This window comes from Podarcis liolepis (genome assembly GCF_965112155.1).
Source record: "Podarcis liolepis genome assembly, chromosome: 5".
In the NCBI taxonomy this organism is placed as follows: domain Eukaryota; kingdom Metazoa; phylum Chordata; class Lepidosauria; order Squamata; family Lacertidae; genus Podarcis; species Podarcis liolepis.
The window spans coordinates 101925469-101941415 of NC_139556.1; the positions used below are offsets into that span (position 1 = coordinate 101925469).

At 46.4% G+C, this 15947-nt stretch overlaps 1 protein-coding gene across 4 annotated transcripts in view; it reads left to right on the forward strand.

Moving 5' to 3' along the window:
- TP63 (tumor protein p63) overlaps positions 1 to 15947 on the forward strand; it is a gene marked incomplete at its 3' end in the record, with an annotated part of 94500 nt that overhangs the window by 21082 nt on the left and 57471 nt on the right. For all 4 annotated transcript variants that reach the window (XM_083504207.1, XM_083504209.1, XM_083504208.1 and 1 more), the window contains exon 2: positions 2221 to 2475. In XM_083504207.1, coding sequence (XP_083360333.1) covers positions 2221 to 2475 — 255 coding nt within the window. The remainder of the gene's footprint in view (positions 1 to 2220; positions 2476 to 15947) is intronic.

The window sequence follows — 15947 nt, forward strand, 5'->3', positions numbered from 1 at the left end:
TCTTTATTACAAGTAAGATTTCTAATCTGATCTGCTGCCCAATGCCTGTTGGGAACGGGGAGGGCGAACGCTTGTGCAACAGCCATTTTAAGAGGCAAGATACCTATTAAACACTTAAAAAAAATAAACACGGCTAAAACAGACTCATCTGCCACATTCCTGACAACCAAATCAAGGACGTGCCAAACCCCCTTGAGAGAGTTTGCCAGGTTTGCAAATTTTGGTGCTTCTTCAGATGGTTTTGCCTGAAGGAACTCCCAGAGATCGCATTTGCGATTTTGCAGTAAGTGGGATGTTGGTGGGACTTGGCACCATTTTGTAATTTTCTCTTTAAATACAAATCTGGGGTTCTTGAATGAGAAGGTGTGCTTCGGAGTGCATATGTTCATTGAAACAAGCGACGAAAATGCATTCAATATGGGGACATGGCTTGCGAAAACACAAATACTAGGAGAAGTTAACACCAGGATGCTAGCCAACTCTCAGGAGGACTTTTAGACAAAAATGAATCACAAACCGATGTGGAAATGTGGCTAAATCGAGGCTGGGAAAACGAGAACCTGAAATTGACTGGGTGGCCCATCTCTTGCAGGAGCAAGCAAGACAGGCTTGGAAGGGTGCTGTGGCAATGGAGCAAATCTAGGTGGCCAAGAGAACGGCCTGCTTTTCTCAGGGCTGAGGCTGCTGGGGAAAGGGCGGCGTTGCTTGAGCCCCTCAAGGCGGGGGTGGCTTTGTTTAGGGATTATGGTGCCTCTAGCTGGCAGGCAAAAGGGCTGGCTGCTTCTCTTGGCATCGGTGCCAGGGGTGCGTGCTGAGCGACATTGCCAAACTTGCTGGTTTCTTCTCTGAGTGAATTGGTTCCTCTACCATCCTTTCTCTTTACCAACGTAAACACGTTTCGGTGGCCAAGTTCAGGCAATCACATCTCAGCTTCATAAACCAAAATGTGAGCGAGCTGCTTGCACCTGCTCACCCACTAAAGCTCTGCTCGCTTGTTGCTATTTATTAATTGCCTTCCACAGATGTCCCCGGGCAATGGGTGAACTAGAATCAAAACAGCTACAGAAATAACCCAAGAGCGGCTTAAAAGCAATGCTAAATGGACACCTATGGCCAAGATCTTTTCATCTTCATTGTGTAACTTGGCGAGCAGATCTTGAAGTCTCATAGCTTCCTGTTTCTCCAAACCAGGAAACCTTGGTCCCTAGCATTGAACGAGCCAGGATCCTAAACCGTGGTTTGAAGTGGGCTTAGGATCTTGCCTCATTCTCCTGCTGCTAACCAGAGTTTCTCCGGTTCAGATGCAATGAGAAGCTGCGGTCAATTACAGTCTTCCTGGTTGTGAAAGTTCTGTATGCATGTTCAAAAGACTCACATGTCTTGGTTTATCAATTCAAGATGTGATTGTCCAAACTGGTTCTTCTTACATCTGGTAGTCTTCAAAAAAAATATAATCTGATTGATGTGCTTTATGAGTGGAATACAATTAAATATTTCAGCCAAGGAAAATTAAAAGTATGACTTATCCCTCCCTCTTGTAAAATAGTGTGAGGTGAAGGATTAAGATGTCACTGGCGAGGAGGGAGCAGGAGAAGAAGAGCAATCAGAAGGTTCTTGGAGCTTGAACGAAATGTATGGCTGAAGGTGGCACCATAACTCCCTGGCTATTTCCATGGAGCAGAGGAAATCCAGGAAATAACCTTCCTGGAACAGACAGCCTCAGAAGGTGGCAATTTCTCCTTCCTCAGAGGTCTTTAATCAAAGGTTGGATGGACATCTGGTAAGAATCCTTTAGCTGTGATCCCTGCAGCACAGGGGGTTGGACTACAGGGGCCTTGGGGTCCCTACCAACTCTAAAATTCAGTGATTCTATGAGCTTGGAAGGTGATGGACTTTCCTTCCTTGGAGGTCCTTAATCAAAGGTTGGATGAACATCGGCCAGGGATCTTTTAGCTGTGATTCCTAGTGGATTACCCTTGGGGACACCTGCCAACTCTACAATTCTATGATTCTGTGATTCTCAAGATTGTGTCAAACTTAAAGGTGCTTAAAGGTGCTAAATGTGTGTGTGTAGGTAGATAGATAGATAGATAGATAGATAGATAGATAGATAGATAGATAGCCAAACACTGATAGCTAAGCTGGAATTATTTCCAGAGGAGCAGAGGCTGGGTCCTTTCACTTACTGTAACATATCTATGTATTCTCTCTCCTTTTCAGCCACAGTATACAAACCTGGGGCTCCTCAACAGCATGGACCAGCAGATACAAAATGGCTCCTCATCCACAAGCCCGTACAACACGGACCACGCTCAGAACAGCGTGACGGCGCCCTCCCCTTACGCCCAGCCCAGCTCCACCTTTGACGCCCTCTCACCCTCGCCCGCCATCCCCTCCAACACAGACTACCCAGGACCTCACAGCTTTGACGTCTCATTTCAACAATCCAGCACTGCCAAGTCGGCCACGTGGACGGTAAGAGTCGGGTCCGCCTTGGGGGGGGGGGCGGCACTGGAAGGCTGGTGTGTGAAATATGGCGGCAGTTGGGAAGTTGCAGCCAAATGTTTTCCCTATTAGGAAGGAACTGAGTTCCAAGGGTAGGGCATGGGTCATTCCTGGTCATGTTTTCCCATTGACTGGATGGAACAACTCCTCCATTGGAGGAAGTTGGGAATGTGAGCGGTAGAATGAGGGTAGTGAGTCACTAGATTGCAGTAATTCACAGTTGCTCAAGAGGCATAGTAGTTTTCCAAAGTCCATTCGGAACTCCGGTAGCCGGAGTTAATTTAAATGCCCCGTGCAAAATGCAGTTCCGCTGGGCACAGTTCAAGGGTTAAAGCTTCCTATTTTCCTAAAATGAAAGCCCCCTGAAAAGCCCGTTCAAAAGCAGCACGCTCTCTCTTTGCGTGGACGGCAGCTTCCTGCTTCCCCAGGATTCAGACTCTGAACGGTTGGATTTGGTTGAGCCCAAATTACAATTCTGCCAGCCGCTGGTTGGTCTGATTTAGAATGGAATGTGGTTGAATCCAGACCATGCATTCGATTGTTGAGTCCGCAGTGGAATCCAAGTGGGAAAATGGGGGCTACAATGTACATTTCATGTGCTTGTGTGAACTGATGAAGGGCAAGGGTTCCATTGCCCTCCCCTGTACCTTTGCCATAGTCCCTAGTCATGTCACCAGGTCACTTGTAAACATTCCCAAGGGTGGTTTAGACACAATTGAGATCATTGGGTAGGGTTTGTTTTGCAACCTGTGTCATGCTCCCATTGGTCTTTGCATGTGATGAGGTTTGTAGGGTCTGGGGGTACTCTCTTGTATCTTGTGGGTACCAACTCTGCACCCACATTTGCAAAAGAAAGAAAAATCATTGTCTCCCCTCTCCTCTCTCCCCCCACATCCTCACAATGCCTGCGACAACAATGTCTCACACCGAATGTAGCTGATGTGTCGAAAGGACTCTGTCAATTGAAAACAGAAGCGTTTATATGTACCTTTGCTATTCATGAAAATCTTTCAATGAAATAAATAAATAAAACAAATGATTCCCGAGTTTGAGCCAAAGCTTGCCAAGTTCTCGTTGGGTCTGCATCCTTTGACCTGCTGACAACCAGAGATGGAGTATCTACCTCCTCTTGGTATCTTCGACTCTATCAGGGGCTCCTGTATTGCTGGGGGCCATCTTAGCCCCACCCCCGGATCTTCTTGAGGTTGCCTTGTTGTTGTTGTTTAGTCATGTCCAACTCTTCGCGACCCCCTGGACCAGAGCACGCCAGGCCCTCCTGTCTTCCACTGCCTCCCGCAGTTTGGTCAAACTCATGCTGGTAGCTTCGAGAACACTGTCCCACCATCTCGTCCTCCGTCGTCCCCTTCTCCTTGTGCCCTCCATCTTTCCCAACATCAGGGTCTTTTCCAGGGAGTCTTCTCTTCTCCTGAGGTGGCCAAAGTATTGGAGCCTCAGCTTCAGGATCTGTCCTTCCAGTGAGCACTCAGGGCTGATTTCCTTCAGAATGGATCGGTTGGATCTTCTTGCAGTCCATGGGACTCTCAAGAGTCTCCTCCAGCACCCCAATCAGAAGGAATTAAGATCTCATCAGGAGACTTCTCTTTCTTTTGCCTTCGCCTCTTGATGTGACTCCAGGGCTCTCTGATGAATACCTGTCACCTTCCTGTCTCCCTGATGACAGTTTAGGAACCAACCCAACTGGAAGGATTTCTTCAGTTACAGTGACCTATTAAAATTGTGATTTGCATCATGCCCCACCCTTGCAAAGAGCAACACAATTTGAAAGTGTTCTTTCAGCTTTCACTGGCTGTTACCAAAGGGCGTTGGCAAGGGGAATAAGGCGTTCACCTTGCAGAATCTCCGCCTTTTACCCCCTGGTAACTATTCCCTCAAGGACTGCTTGGCCTTGCTGAGAACTGGAGAGGCCCTTGACTGGTAGATCATCTTGTTCTCAGAAAGCACCGTACGGCCATAGGAGAGACATCTTAGGAAGCCATTCAGCCAAGATGTGTTTAGTTCCCAAGGCTATAATGGGAGGGCCAAGAATTGCTGGCTCTTTCCAAGAGAGAGAGAGACCAAGAGAGGTTTCAAACTTCAACTGCATTTAGATTTTACTGTTCTGGTGCATAATCCCAAAATTTAAAAGGGTGTGGCTGCAGATTTACTACCAAGTGACTTTGTTTAGTTAACTTTTATACCGCTTCATGTTTGAACAAAATATCTCAGCAGTTTACATATCACAACAGCAGTGATATAAAATGCAATACAGTGGTACCTTGCTTCTCAAACTTAATCCGTTCCGGAAGTCCATTCCTAAACCAAAGTGTTCCAAAACCAAGGTGTTTTCCCATAGAAAGTAATGCAAAATGGATTAATCCCTTCCAGACTTTTAAAAACAACCCCTGAAATAGCAATTTAACATGAATTTTACTAGCTAACGAGGCCATTGATCCATAAAATGAAAGCAATAATCAATGTACTGTACTATAAAATAATAATAATAATAATAATAATAATAATAATAATAATAATAATAATAATAATTTATTTTTTCTTACCTGCAATGATGATAGTCATTGTTTGGATGGGGGGCTTTTATCAATTTCCGCAGTCACACAATCAATCAATCAGTAGCCGAACTGGGTTCCACACAGTCACAAAAACAAAAAATGAGAGCCACAAAACAGCAAAATAAATAGCAAAAACAAAAGTGCCAAACTTAATCCATTCCGAAAGTCCGTTTGACTTTCAAAATGTTTGAAAACCAAGGCGCAGCTTCTGATTGGTGCAGGTGCCTCGGAAACAACAGCCGACAGCCACATCGGGTGTTCGGCTTCTGAAAAATGTTCGAAAACCGGAACACTTGCTTCTGGGTTTTCGGTGTTTGGGAACCAAGGTGTTTGAGAACCAAGGTACCACTGTATAACAACAACAATGATCAATACTAGTAGCAGTTCCACTGTTTTAAGTTTCATCGTTAAGCAGCAATATGCATCCATTAGGAAAAACTTTCTGTCAGTGAGAAACATTTGACCGTGGAAAAGACTCCCTCGGAAAGTGGTGGAATCTCCTTCCGTGGAGGTTTTCAAGCAGAGATTGGGTGGCCACCTGTCAAAGATGCTTGAGCTGTGATTCCTGCACTGCAGGGAACTGGACTAGATGACTCTTCCAACTCTGCAATTCTATGATATTGTGTACATTAAGTTGTACACCACCCTAATAGCTTATAAGATCATAGTATCCCGCTTTATCACTACCCGAAGGAGTCTCAAAGCGACTAACATTCTCCTTTCCCTTCCTCCCCCACAACAAACACTCTGTGAGGTGAGTGGGGCTGAGAGACTTCAGAGAAGTGTGACTGGCCCAAGGTCACCCAGCAGCCGCATGTGGAGGAGCGGGGAATCGAACCCAGTTCACCAGATTATGAGTCCACCACTCTTAACCACTACACCACGCTGGCTCTTAAGCCGCCATAATTTTTCATTCTATCCTGTATTGAGCCCCTGCAGCGCTCTTTCTGTTCTGCTGCAGTTCAATTCCACCCAAAGCTGGGCTATTCGTCTTCCTGTTCGCTGTGGCAAAATGATAAAATCACATAACTTACATCATTGATTTTGTAATTTGCATTGCCGTTACGTTATTCCACCCCGTTCATGACAACACAAACGAAACACAATGCAAATGGGAGGGAAAGGTAATCAGTTATGCACAATTTGCAGACTGAAAGCGATGGCAGATACTGATTGTATTCAACTGGATTGATTTCCAGCTGAACACCAGCAATTTTGGCGCCTGTTTCAGTGGTTGTCAGAATGCTCTTGACGTCTCTACTATTGAGTGTGACTTCTGACATGTTGCGGCCGATTTATCCCAACTCTTTCCAGGTCTGATTCTCACCAATGTATGGTCCGTCATCACAAAAGAGAGGGCTGAATGGACATAACAACATGACTTAGAACATGTGTGAACAAACCTTCTGCTCTCCCTTTTACTCCTCCCTCCCTCCTCTCTTCTCCTCTCTCTCTGTTACATCTGCTTTCGTGGATAGCACAGTTTGGAATTACATCTGAACCAGCAAAAAAATATCCCTTCAAACCAGGTCCTGATCCAAGCTGGCCTTCCTGGATCTGGAGGACTTTATTATTATTTTTAATTCACAACATTTATACACTCCTGAATTGAAAAATAATAATCCTCAAAGTGGTTTTATATATTTGTTGTTGTTTAGTCATTTAGTCGTGTCCGACTCTTCATGACTCCATGGACCAGGCACTCCTGTTTTCCATTGCCTCCCGCAGTTTGGTCAGACTCATGTTTGTAGCTTCAAGAACACTGTCCCACCACCTCATCCTCTGTCATCCCCTTCTCCTTGTGCCCTCCATCTTTCCCAACATCAGGGTCTTTTCCAGGGAGTCTTCTCTTCTCATGAGGTGGCCAAAGTATTGGAGTTTCAGCTTCACGATCTGTCCTTCCAGTGAACACTCAGGTTATATATATATGTAAAACAATAACATTACCAGTCCCAAGAAGAATTAAAAACAACGATTTGAGACTTTCAAAAAAGTAAAATAACTAAAAACAGGTTAAAACAAGTGGCAGCTGTCTAAATATATGGGTAGGCTTGTCTAGTTTTTCGCAAGCTCACGTGAAGGTGCTTTGCTGTTTCAGACATAACGGCAAACTGCACTTTCTTCCCAAATGGGTGTAACGGATTGAAATGGATCATTTGAGTGGGGAGAAGGATGTTCTTGTGTCTGAGGTTCATTTGTGTAAAATGCCCGTCGGGTTTGTTTGGCCTGGGAATCAAAGCTGCATGCCTCTGCACACAGAAGTGAAAATAAATGTTGGGGAAATTGCAGCAAAACGGGAAAGGACAGAGGTGAGGACACCTGACGGTTAAAGACCACTCTTCTCACATGAGATGAAAACGGTCTGAAAATCCAGGTGAGAGAGATTCAGCTGTGCTCTTTGAGTCATGAGCAGATAAAGGTGTGTTTACTGCGACGCTTTTGCGTGAGGTCTCTTGCAACTGGAAGCAAAGCTGTAATCAGCTTTAAATGGTGTGTCGGCATTTTATTGTGGGATCTGAGAACTTGCTGGATTCCCATATATCAGGAGTGCCTTCCTCCTCCTCCTCCTTTCTGCTTCTTCCTGGTGCTTTTTCCCCCTCCCCCATGTGGAAGAAAACAAGGCATTTCGAAAGCGCTGTGCCTATGGTGGCTGTTGTTGTCTTTTCCCAAAAGAGGAGAGACGTTTTCTTTCTCCCATCACCTCCACCCATTCCAAAAGGGAAAGTCGCCACAGCAACTGAGGTTTGACAACTGCCTCGCACAGGCAGAACCCATTGCAGGATTCAAATTGAGATGGGTTGGTCCCTTAGATCCAAAGATTTCTTTCTTCAGAGGCAGGAAGTGATCCTTTGGGATTAACCCCATCTCTCCCTTCCCTTTTGTGGGATGCCCTATCCATTTTCCCCACCCATCCTTGGAGTGAGCATTCGTGGGCATGTGAAAATGTGATATTCTGAGCCTGATCCCCGCAGACTGATAAGAAGTGTACCTGAAGATGACTAAACCCACGTTCTTCGATCTGCCGCTGTTTTCCTTTGTGTTCCCGTTGCCAGGCGAGGTGCGTGTTTGCATCTGGTTGGGCTGCTTTTATAAAACAACAACAGCCTGTGATTAAAACGTCAGACAATAGGAATTAAGGTTTTTCTGACACTTTGAATGTTATTTGCAGGAGAGGATGCAGCCTGCGAAGGCTGAGGAAAGGTCGATTAAATATGGGTGTGGGTGAAAGCAGAAGGTGGACTCTTATCAGTGGCTACCAAGACTCAAATTGATTTAAATCACCAGTCAGTAAGACTTAATTTCAGTCACTAGTCAGTAAGACTTGGTTTAAATTTTCCTTTTCTTTTTTTTACAGAAAGACTCATTCTTGCTGGTATAATCTTAATATTTACAACCAGATGAAAGTTTCATTTTTGTAATAATAAGCTTTCAGAGTAGTTTTTACGGTTATATCAAAAATTAATGATTTGGTTATGCTATTAGAAATACATAGACAGATAATTATGAAATTATTTAAGAAGTTATCAATTTGGACAACTCTTCTGCTGTACTTTATTGGAAGGAGAAAAATAATCATTTCCTTAATAGCAATTTAAACAATTTATTTAATGAAAGCAATAACATTAAAGCATATGTATCCATGTTTGTTAACTGATGTGGTTAAACATTATATATATTTAGACCAGGTAGACCAATTGTTCCCAAAATGGGCGATACCACCCCCTGCAGGGGTTTACCTATAGGGAGAGGGGACTAAGAAACAAGAGGGTTAGAGGTATAAATGACTACAAAGAGCAGGCATCCCTGGATCAAGTTCATCAATTTTGTTGCATTAATTGAACTAATTTTTTTGTGTGTGTATTACATATATACGCCAGCTTTCCTTCAAAGGATCTCATGGCTCTCTTCCTGCCCATTTCATCCTCACAACAGCCCTGAGAGGTAGGCTAGGTGAAGACATGGCAACTGGCCCAAAGGTCACCCATGGCTGATTGGGAATTCGAGCTCTGCTCTCCCAAGTCATAGTTCGACGCTCGAACCGTCATTTGGATTTTGAGTGATGCTTTTGAATTCTGGTGCTGGAGGAGACTCTTGAGAGTCCCATGGACTGCAAGAAGATCAAACCTCTCCATTCTGAAGGAAATCAGCTCTGAGTGCTCACTGGAAGGACAGATCCTGAAGCTGAGGCTCCAAGACTTTGGCCACCTCATGAGAAGAGAAGACTGCCTGGAAAAGACCCTGATGTTGGGAAAGATGGAGGGCACAAGGAGAAGGGGACGACAGAGGACGAGATGGTGGGACAGTGTTTTCGAAGCTACCAGCATGAGTTTGACCCAACTGCGGGAGGCAGTGGAAGACAGGAGTGCCTGGCGTGCTCTGGTCCAGGGGGTCACGAAGAGTCGGACACGACTAGACGACTAAACGACAACATTACCGTATTTGTTGTTACTGTTTGGATCTTTATTGGGTTATGGTCTTCCTGAGTGGGCTGTGCAAACCACCATTCTGAAGAATCCTTTTCATGGGGAAAGGGGCACCGGGGATGAGCCTGTGGAACTGAGGGGGCAATTGCCCCTGAAGGTTTCGGAACCACCAACATAGATCAATAAAGTAATTAACAGCAGAGAAGACAGAAGCAAACACTCACAATGCAATGGAATAAAAAGCAGCGCATGCAAGCTACCAAATGGAAACAAGACTGATTTTTTTTAGAAATTTGGAAGAAAAGCTGTTCGAATATATGGACCAAAAGATTATAATACTGGGGGACATGAACGGTGTGGTGTCATTGGAAATGGACAGATTAAGAGCAGCAGGGACTAGCAAAGAAGGGAGACTTCCAAAGACATTCTTTTCAATGATAAAAAGCTGCAATTTAATTGATATTTGGAGACTGAGACACCCACTGGAAAAACAATTTACATTTTATTCAGATCTGATGTGTTGCTGTTGGCTTTTGGATATTGTTGGTTAAGAAGCAAAAGTGGTGTGGTCAGCTGGTAGTCGAAGGCACAGCAAAGTGGAGAGGGCTCTGAGTTCTAGTTTTGACATTGTGGATTAAAGAGGATTCAAAAAATATACCAAGGTAGGTGAAGGACATGGCAGAAGGTCATGGAGGTGGATCTGGGCAACAGGCGAGGACCTTCTAAGCTGTGGGAACTGGAGGTGTAGTAAAAATGCCTCGCCCTACTCAAAGCCTCTTTGCACCAGAATTGCACCCAAGACTTTTGGTAAATTTAGACATGCATGAGGTTTGCAGGCAGCTTTGAGGTCTTACAAGATTTATCCCCTGTTGCTCTGAAACTAGATGACTACCTGGAAAGACCAGAAATCTGACTTGCGGTCTGGTTGGTTTTTAAAAAACATATGAAAAGAAGTTCTTTCTCTCTCCCTCTTTGAGGAAACTCTTAAATTTAGGTCAGGCGAGTCCGGTGAGAACCAGTTCAGGAGGGGTCCAGTTATATTTTGTTTCGGTTCTTTAGGTTATGTTAAATTGCCATACTTCTGAGCAAGAATATATATATAAAGAGAGAGAGAAAGAGCGTGAATTTGTCTTCTCTACCCACATCCCTGAGGTCCTGTGGAAGATCCCTGGTCTGGTGGAACAGCTCAAGCTCTACAGGCAAGGGAGTCCCTGGTGCGAATCCGGGGGGAGCCCCTGGGGAAGAGGGCAAATCGGGAACATCTGAGCCAATCAGCATGTTTGGGCTCCTAAGAGCATAAGAAGAATAGCCGGCAGGATCAGGCCAATGGCCCACCTCGTCCAGCATCCTGTTCTCACAGGGGCCAACCAGATGTCCACAAGCAGGATCCAGCCCTCTTTTAAATCCATCAGAGTTGGTGACCACCTCTGCCTCCTGCCTTAGGGAGTTCCACAGTTTATGTCTGCCTGGAGAAGGACTTTCTTTCATCCTCCCTGAGTCCTTATGTTCTGGATTTCCAAGGAGCAGCACCCGTCCCTCCTGTGCCCCCTGGGAGCTGTTCACCCTCACAGCCCGGGGAATCTGAGGGAGCAGGCGATGGAGCTGATTCTGCCCTTTCCTGAGGCTGGCTGGGCCCTAGGACAACGCGATCTCCATCTGCTGCTCTGTAGCCGCAGCCACACATGTTGGGGAAGCCATTGGACAGTGTCTGGGAAGGAGGAGATCCTGAAAGGCGGGAAAGGCAGGTGTGGGGGGCTCCAAGTGCCAACCCAAGCAGGGCTCCTGTGCCAGCTTCATGGCTTGGAAGACCTTCACCTGTTGCCTAACTGCCTTGTTGTGGAGTTTGCAAGCCTAATGGGTGCAAGCCAGCCCACAACCCCACAGGAACAGCGAAGGGCATCCTCCTCACCCCTGCTGAATGTGGGGTGGGCCTCCTCTGGGGCTTGCACGGGGCTTGAGGCGGAGTCTGTACCTGCAAAGACCCAACCAGAGAGTCAGGAGCCAGAGGTGGCAGGCGGGGCTGCCGATCCGTAGAATGAACCAGTTTTGACAAGGAAGAGCGAGGAAGGGGGTGTTGATGGGAAAAGGTCAAAGCGACTCTTTTCATCAAAGGGGAAGATCAAGCAAAACTTGGCACCCAGCTGTCAAAACTGACTCATTCAGTGCACTATAACCTCCTGGAAGGATCCGAATTCGGGAACGGGTGGCAGTTCGTGAAGCATTGGGTTCAATAGTGCAAGTGCGCGCGCACACACGCACTCATGTTTTCCTCCTTTAACACACACACAAAAAGACCCGCAATCGCTCAAACTCAACCGCAATTATGGCAACCCAAATCCTTTGGCAAGACCTGCTGCGATTGTTGCCGTTTCTCAACTTTTCTGGTGTTCAGGAGTGGCTGGGGAAACCCAGCCAGATAGGCGGGGTCTAAATAAATTATTATTATTATTATTATTATTATTATTATTATTATTATTATTATTATTAGTGGGCTGACGTATTTGGGGTCAGAGGCACCTCTCTTGCCCCTTCAAGGTGCAAAATTACCATTTGCTTGCTAATCCATCAAAAGTGGGGCAGGTGGTATATAGCCCATTGTGGAAGGTTTCTTATCCCCTGGCGTTTGGCCCACCGCTTAGGTTGCTCTCACTATTTTGCAGGAACACTTCAATGATATACTAGCCAAATTTAGGTTGCACGATCAAAGCAAATGTAGGGCTTATCTGCACCTCTGTTTGCCCAGCCGCTTTCCCCTGAAGAAACCCAATCTTTAGTGCTGAATTGGAACAAACAGCAATTGAGTTTTCGGCGGGTTGTTGTTTGCTCCGATTTAGCAATAGAGAGTGGATTTTCCGGAGGAAAGCAGCAAGGCATAGGCAAAACCACTTGGATCTCTGTCTAGAAAGCAACAGACAAGTGGAAAACCGCTTGGACCCGGAGAAGCAAGAGTTTGGACGAGCCCTTGGTGGCTTTGCATCACGAATCTGAACCCCACCGCATCCAACAAGATATTTTGCAGTGGAGAGGGTGGGATGGCAGCAATGTCCGGTGATGCCACATAACCTTCCGTCAAAACAAAAATCAGCACAAATTCTCTGTACGCCCCCCCCCCCCGAAGGGCCCCTAGTTTATTCCTCTGGCAATTTGACCCCGTGTAGAGCGGCCATGGAAAAGGGGAATTTCCCTGCTAGGAAAGGAATCGAAAGTACAACTGCCAGTATCATAATGCCGTTATAGAAATCTGTGGTGCAGCCACCTTTGGAATATATTGTGTACCGTTCTGGTTCCCTCACCTCAAAAGGGAGTTGGAAAAAGGTTTAGCAAAGGGCCACCAAAATTATCTAGAGGGTGGAGAGAAAGGGTGCAGAGTTTGGGACTTTTTTTGTTTAAAGGAAAGAAGAGGAAGAGGTGAGAGGATAGAAGTTTGTAAAATTAGGCATGGCATTGACAACGTGGATAGGGAAAAGTTATCCCCCCCTCCTCTCCTAACATGACAACTTGTGGACACCTGATACCGGGTTTCCTTTTGGACACCTGGTTGTCCCCTGTGAAAACAGGATGCCCCAGCAAATTGCATAGTTCATTATTTTCCTTTCCAATTCAGGAGAAAAATGTTTATCTCCCTCTCTTGTAACATTAATGCGTGACCCTGAAATTCTGGATTCCCTCCTCCCACCCCCGCCAAACTAATGCCAAAGTATAGTGCTAGTTTTGCACTGCAAACCCCGTGTTTTGTGCTGCCCCCCCCAAAAAAAAACTAAGCAGTTGACACCGCAAATCAGGGTCATGAGTTAATGCCAAAAAGAACCCAAGCTTGTCCGATTGCCTCCAAACAGGCACGTGAATTTTTGGGCATCCAATAAAGTTGAACGTTGGAAGATTTAAGACAGGCAAAAGAAAGTTTGGCTCCATCTCCTTCTCTTTCTCTCCTGCCATTTCCTCTTAAGTAAAAGCTTGGCTTATCTTGGCAGAAAGGATCTGATGCAGTGAAGGGGTGTGTGTCTGTGTGTGTTTGTACTTTGTGAAGTCCTGTACAAACATTTGTCAACTAATCCTCGCAACACTTTGGGCAGCCTGATAGTCACCCGTAAGCTGCGTTCTCTCCTCCCTCCCGCTTTTGAGATGGCGGGTGCCTGCTTCAGAGCTGGATCCTCCTGCTGAGGAAGGAAGGAAAGACTTCCTTTTGAGTTTGAGGTGTCTGCAACTGGCCACCCAAATATACCAGCCATAGAATTTACGGCTTAATGAATTGCCCAAGAGGCAGGGAGATTCTGCTGGCTTTGTGGCTCCTTCCTCTGAGGGTGGAGGGCCATCGTTCCGGACATCCCCACCCCTCATTTGCTCCTAGAAAATGGTGCCCTGGAGCTTTCCAGCTTTGTTCAGATGGCCGGATGTGGCCTGGGTAAAGGAACTGCATTTCCTAAGGACCTCAGTAGGGTTTTATGTGTGTCCAGAAGTGTAAAATTCCAAGACACCTTGACGCATTGGAGAGCAGTTCCTGGGAAGTTTCCAAATCGCCCACCCAAATTGTGTAGCTGTTTCTTCCTTCTCCAGGCTGATGACTGGGTTGTGGGTGTGCTGAGTCCAGTTCAATGGGTCCGTCCTCCTACACACACACACACACACACACACACACACACATTCTGATTTTCTACAGTACATTTAGTTGATTCCTTCCTGCAACTTTATCAGAGAAAGGGGAGAAAAAGGTGAAAGAGCACAAAGAGAAAGGGAATACAAACAAACAAAGCCATCACCCAATGTTCGCAATAAGCACCAACGTGGTTTGTTTTAATGGATATTTTAATTCTGGATATTTTGTTGCTTTGAATCGATTGTTTTATTGTGTAAAACCACTTGGAGGTACTTTCTAAAATCAGTGTATAAAGTTCATGAAGTAAATCAATAAAGTGATCTGCATGGAGTTTGTGATTCACTTGATACCTGGCAAGCCTCTTAGAAGTCATTTTGACATGTAAACAGTATATAAACACGCAGACTTTTAACATGGGGGAATTTTACTTTGGCAGGTTTATACATTAAAACAAGCCAGTTTGAAAAGCATAGCGATTAAAGCAGTTGTTGTTTATAAACCTGATTAGATGAAGTCTTTCTGGAGGTGGGCTGGTGGTGGCAGCAGCCTTCTCAATGCCGATTGCAGCCTGCGGAAATAGTTTCCTGACTCCTCGGAGTCTCCCCAAAAGCAGCAGTCCCAAGAGAATCCGACAGAACAGATGATGCATTGATCTATATTCAGGGCTGTCTTAAGCATATGTGGCGCCATGGTGCAAAGACCCGCCTGGTGCCCAGGTTGCCCAGTCCCAGGTGCGCAGGAGGGGGCTGCCTCAGTGTCTCGCTGGCTCGGTCGCCCCCGAACTCACAGCGCATGGCCACCCGCAGCAGAAGAGCCAAACGACTAGCAGGCTCTTCCCCGGACTCAACTCTCGGGCTCCAGACTCTCGGCCTGGCACCCCTGGGAGCCTGGTGCCCAGGTGCCCCACACCCCTAGCACCTATGGGTAAGATGGCCCTGTCTCTATTCCAGGGGAGCAGTCATGAAGGTTAGCTGCAGCCAAAATCTCACTGCATGTTTGAGGCCTAGCAACTTAGGTGGCTTGCGGCGCAATAAAATGGCTGTGTTAGGCTGCGCTGCCTGGGGCTGTGCGTGTGTGTGTGCGTGTGTGTGTGTGTGCGCGCGCGCGCGCATGCACAGGCTGCAGTCCAGGACATATTGAGGGCTCCAGGTTGGAGGCGGCTGACCTCAGGAGTCCCGTAGCAGCGTTTTGTAACCGTTCCATGTTCACACGCTGCTTCTCCGGTGAGTCACAGTTTGGGTGCTGTTAATTGCAGGGTGAAATGTACTCAAAACAAGACCGGGAGATGGGGCAGCGATTGCCTCTTTGTCTGCCGTCACCAACCCAGGGGAAACATCGATGCTTCTGTTGAGCCTAGCTGCTGCGGCGTAAGGTTCCTTGCCCTAGGCTCCAGCGCTGTGACTCTTCTCCTCCGTTGACCATCCTGTGGGAGCTTTCCTCCAGAGGTGATGCAAAGAGCTGGTTGCAATGCGATGGAGAAACCTGCTTTGCATCTTGTTTCCTCTTAAGAGGAGGAGAAGGAGGGAGGATGGGGAAAGGGGGATTCAGGCGTATTTAAAGAGTTGTGCCTTTGCTGTGGTACCTTCCAGGTTACTGCAACACACTCCACAGGGGACTCGATAACTTCAGCTGATCCAAACGGCATCAACATACAGTATTGGACCGAATAGTCGCACCCGCAAATAAGCCGCACTTTTAAAATTTGGCGGCTTTGGGGAGGCTGGGCACCGTTGTGGAGGAGTAGCGGGCGGACTGGGCACTGTTGCCCCATGCTCCTGGGTTGCTTCTGGGCAGGGGAAGCTGCGCCACTTTGACGGCGGCATAAGTTCATGAATATAAGCCACACTTTAACTT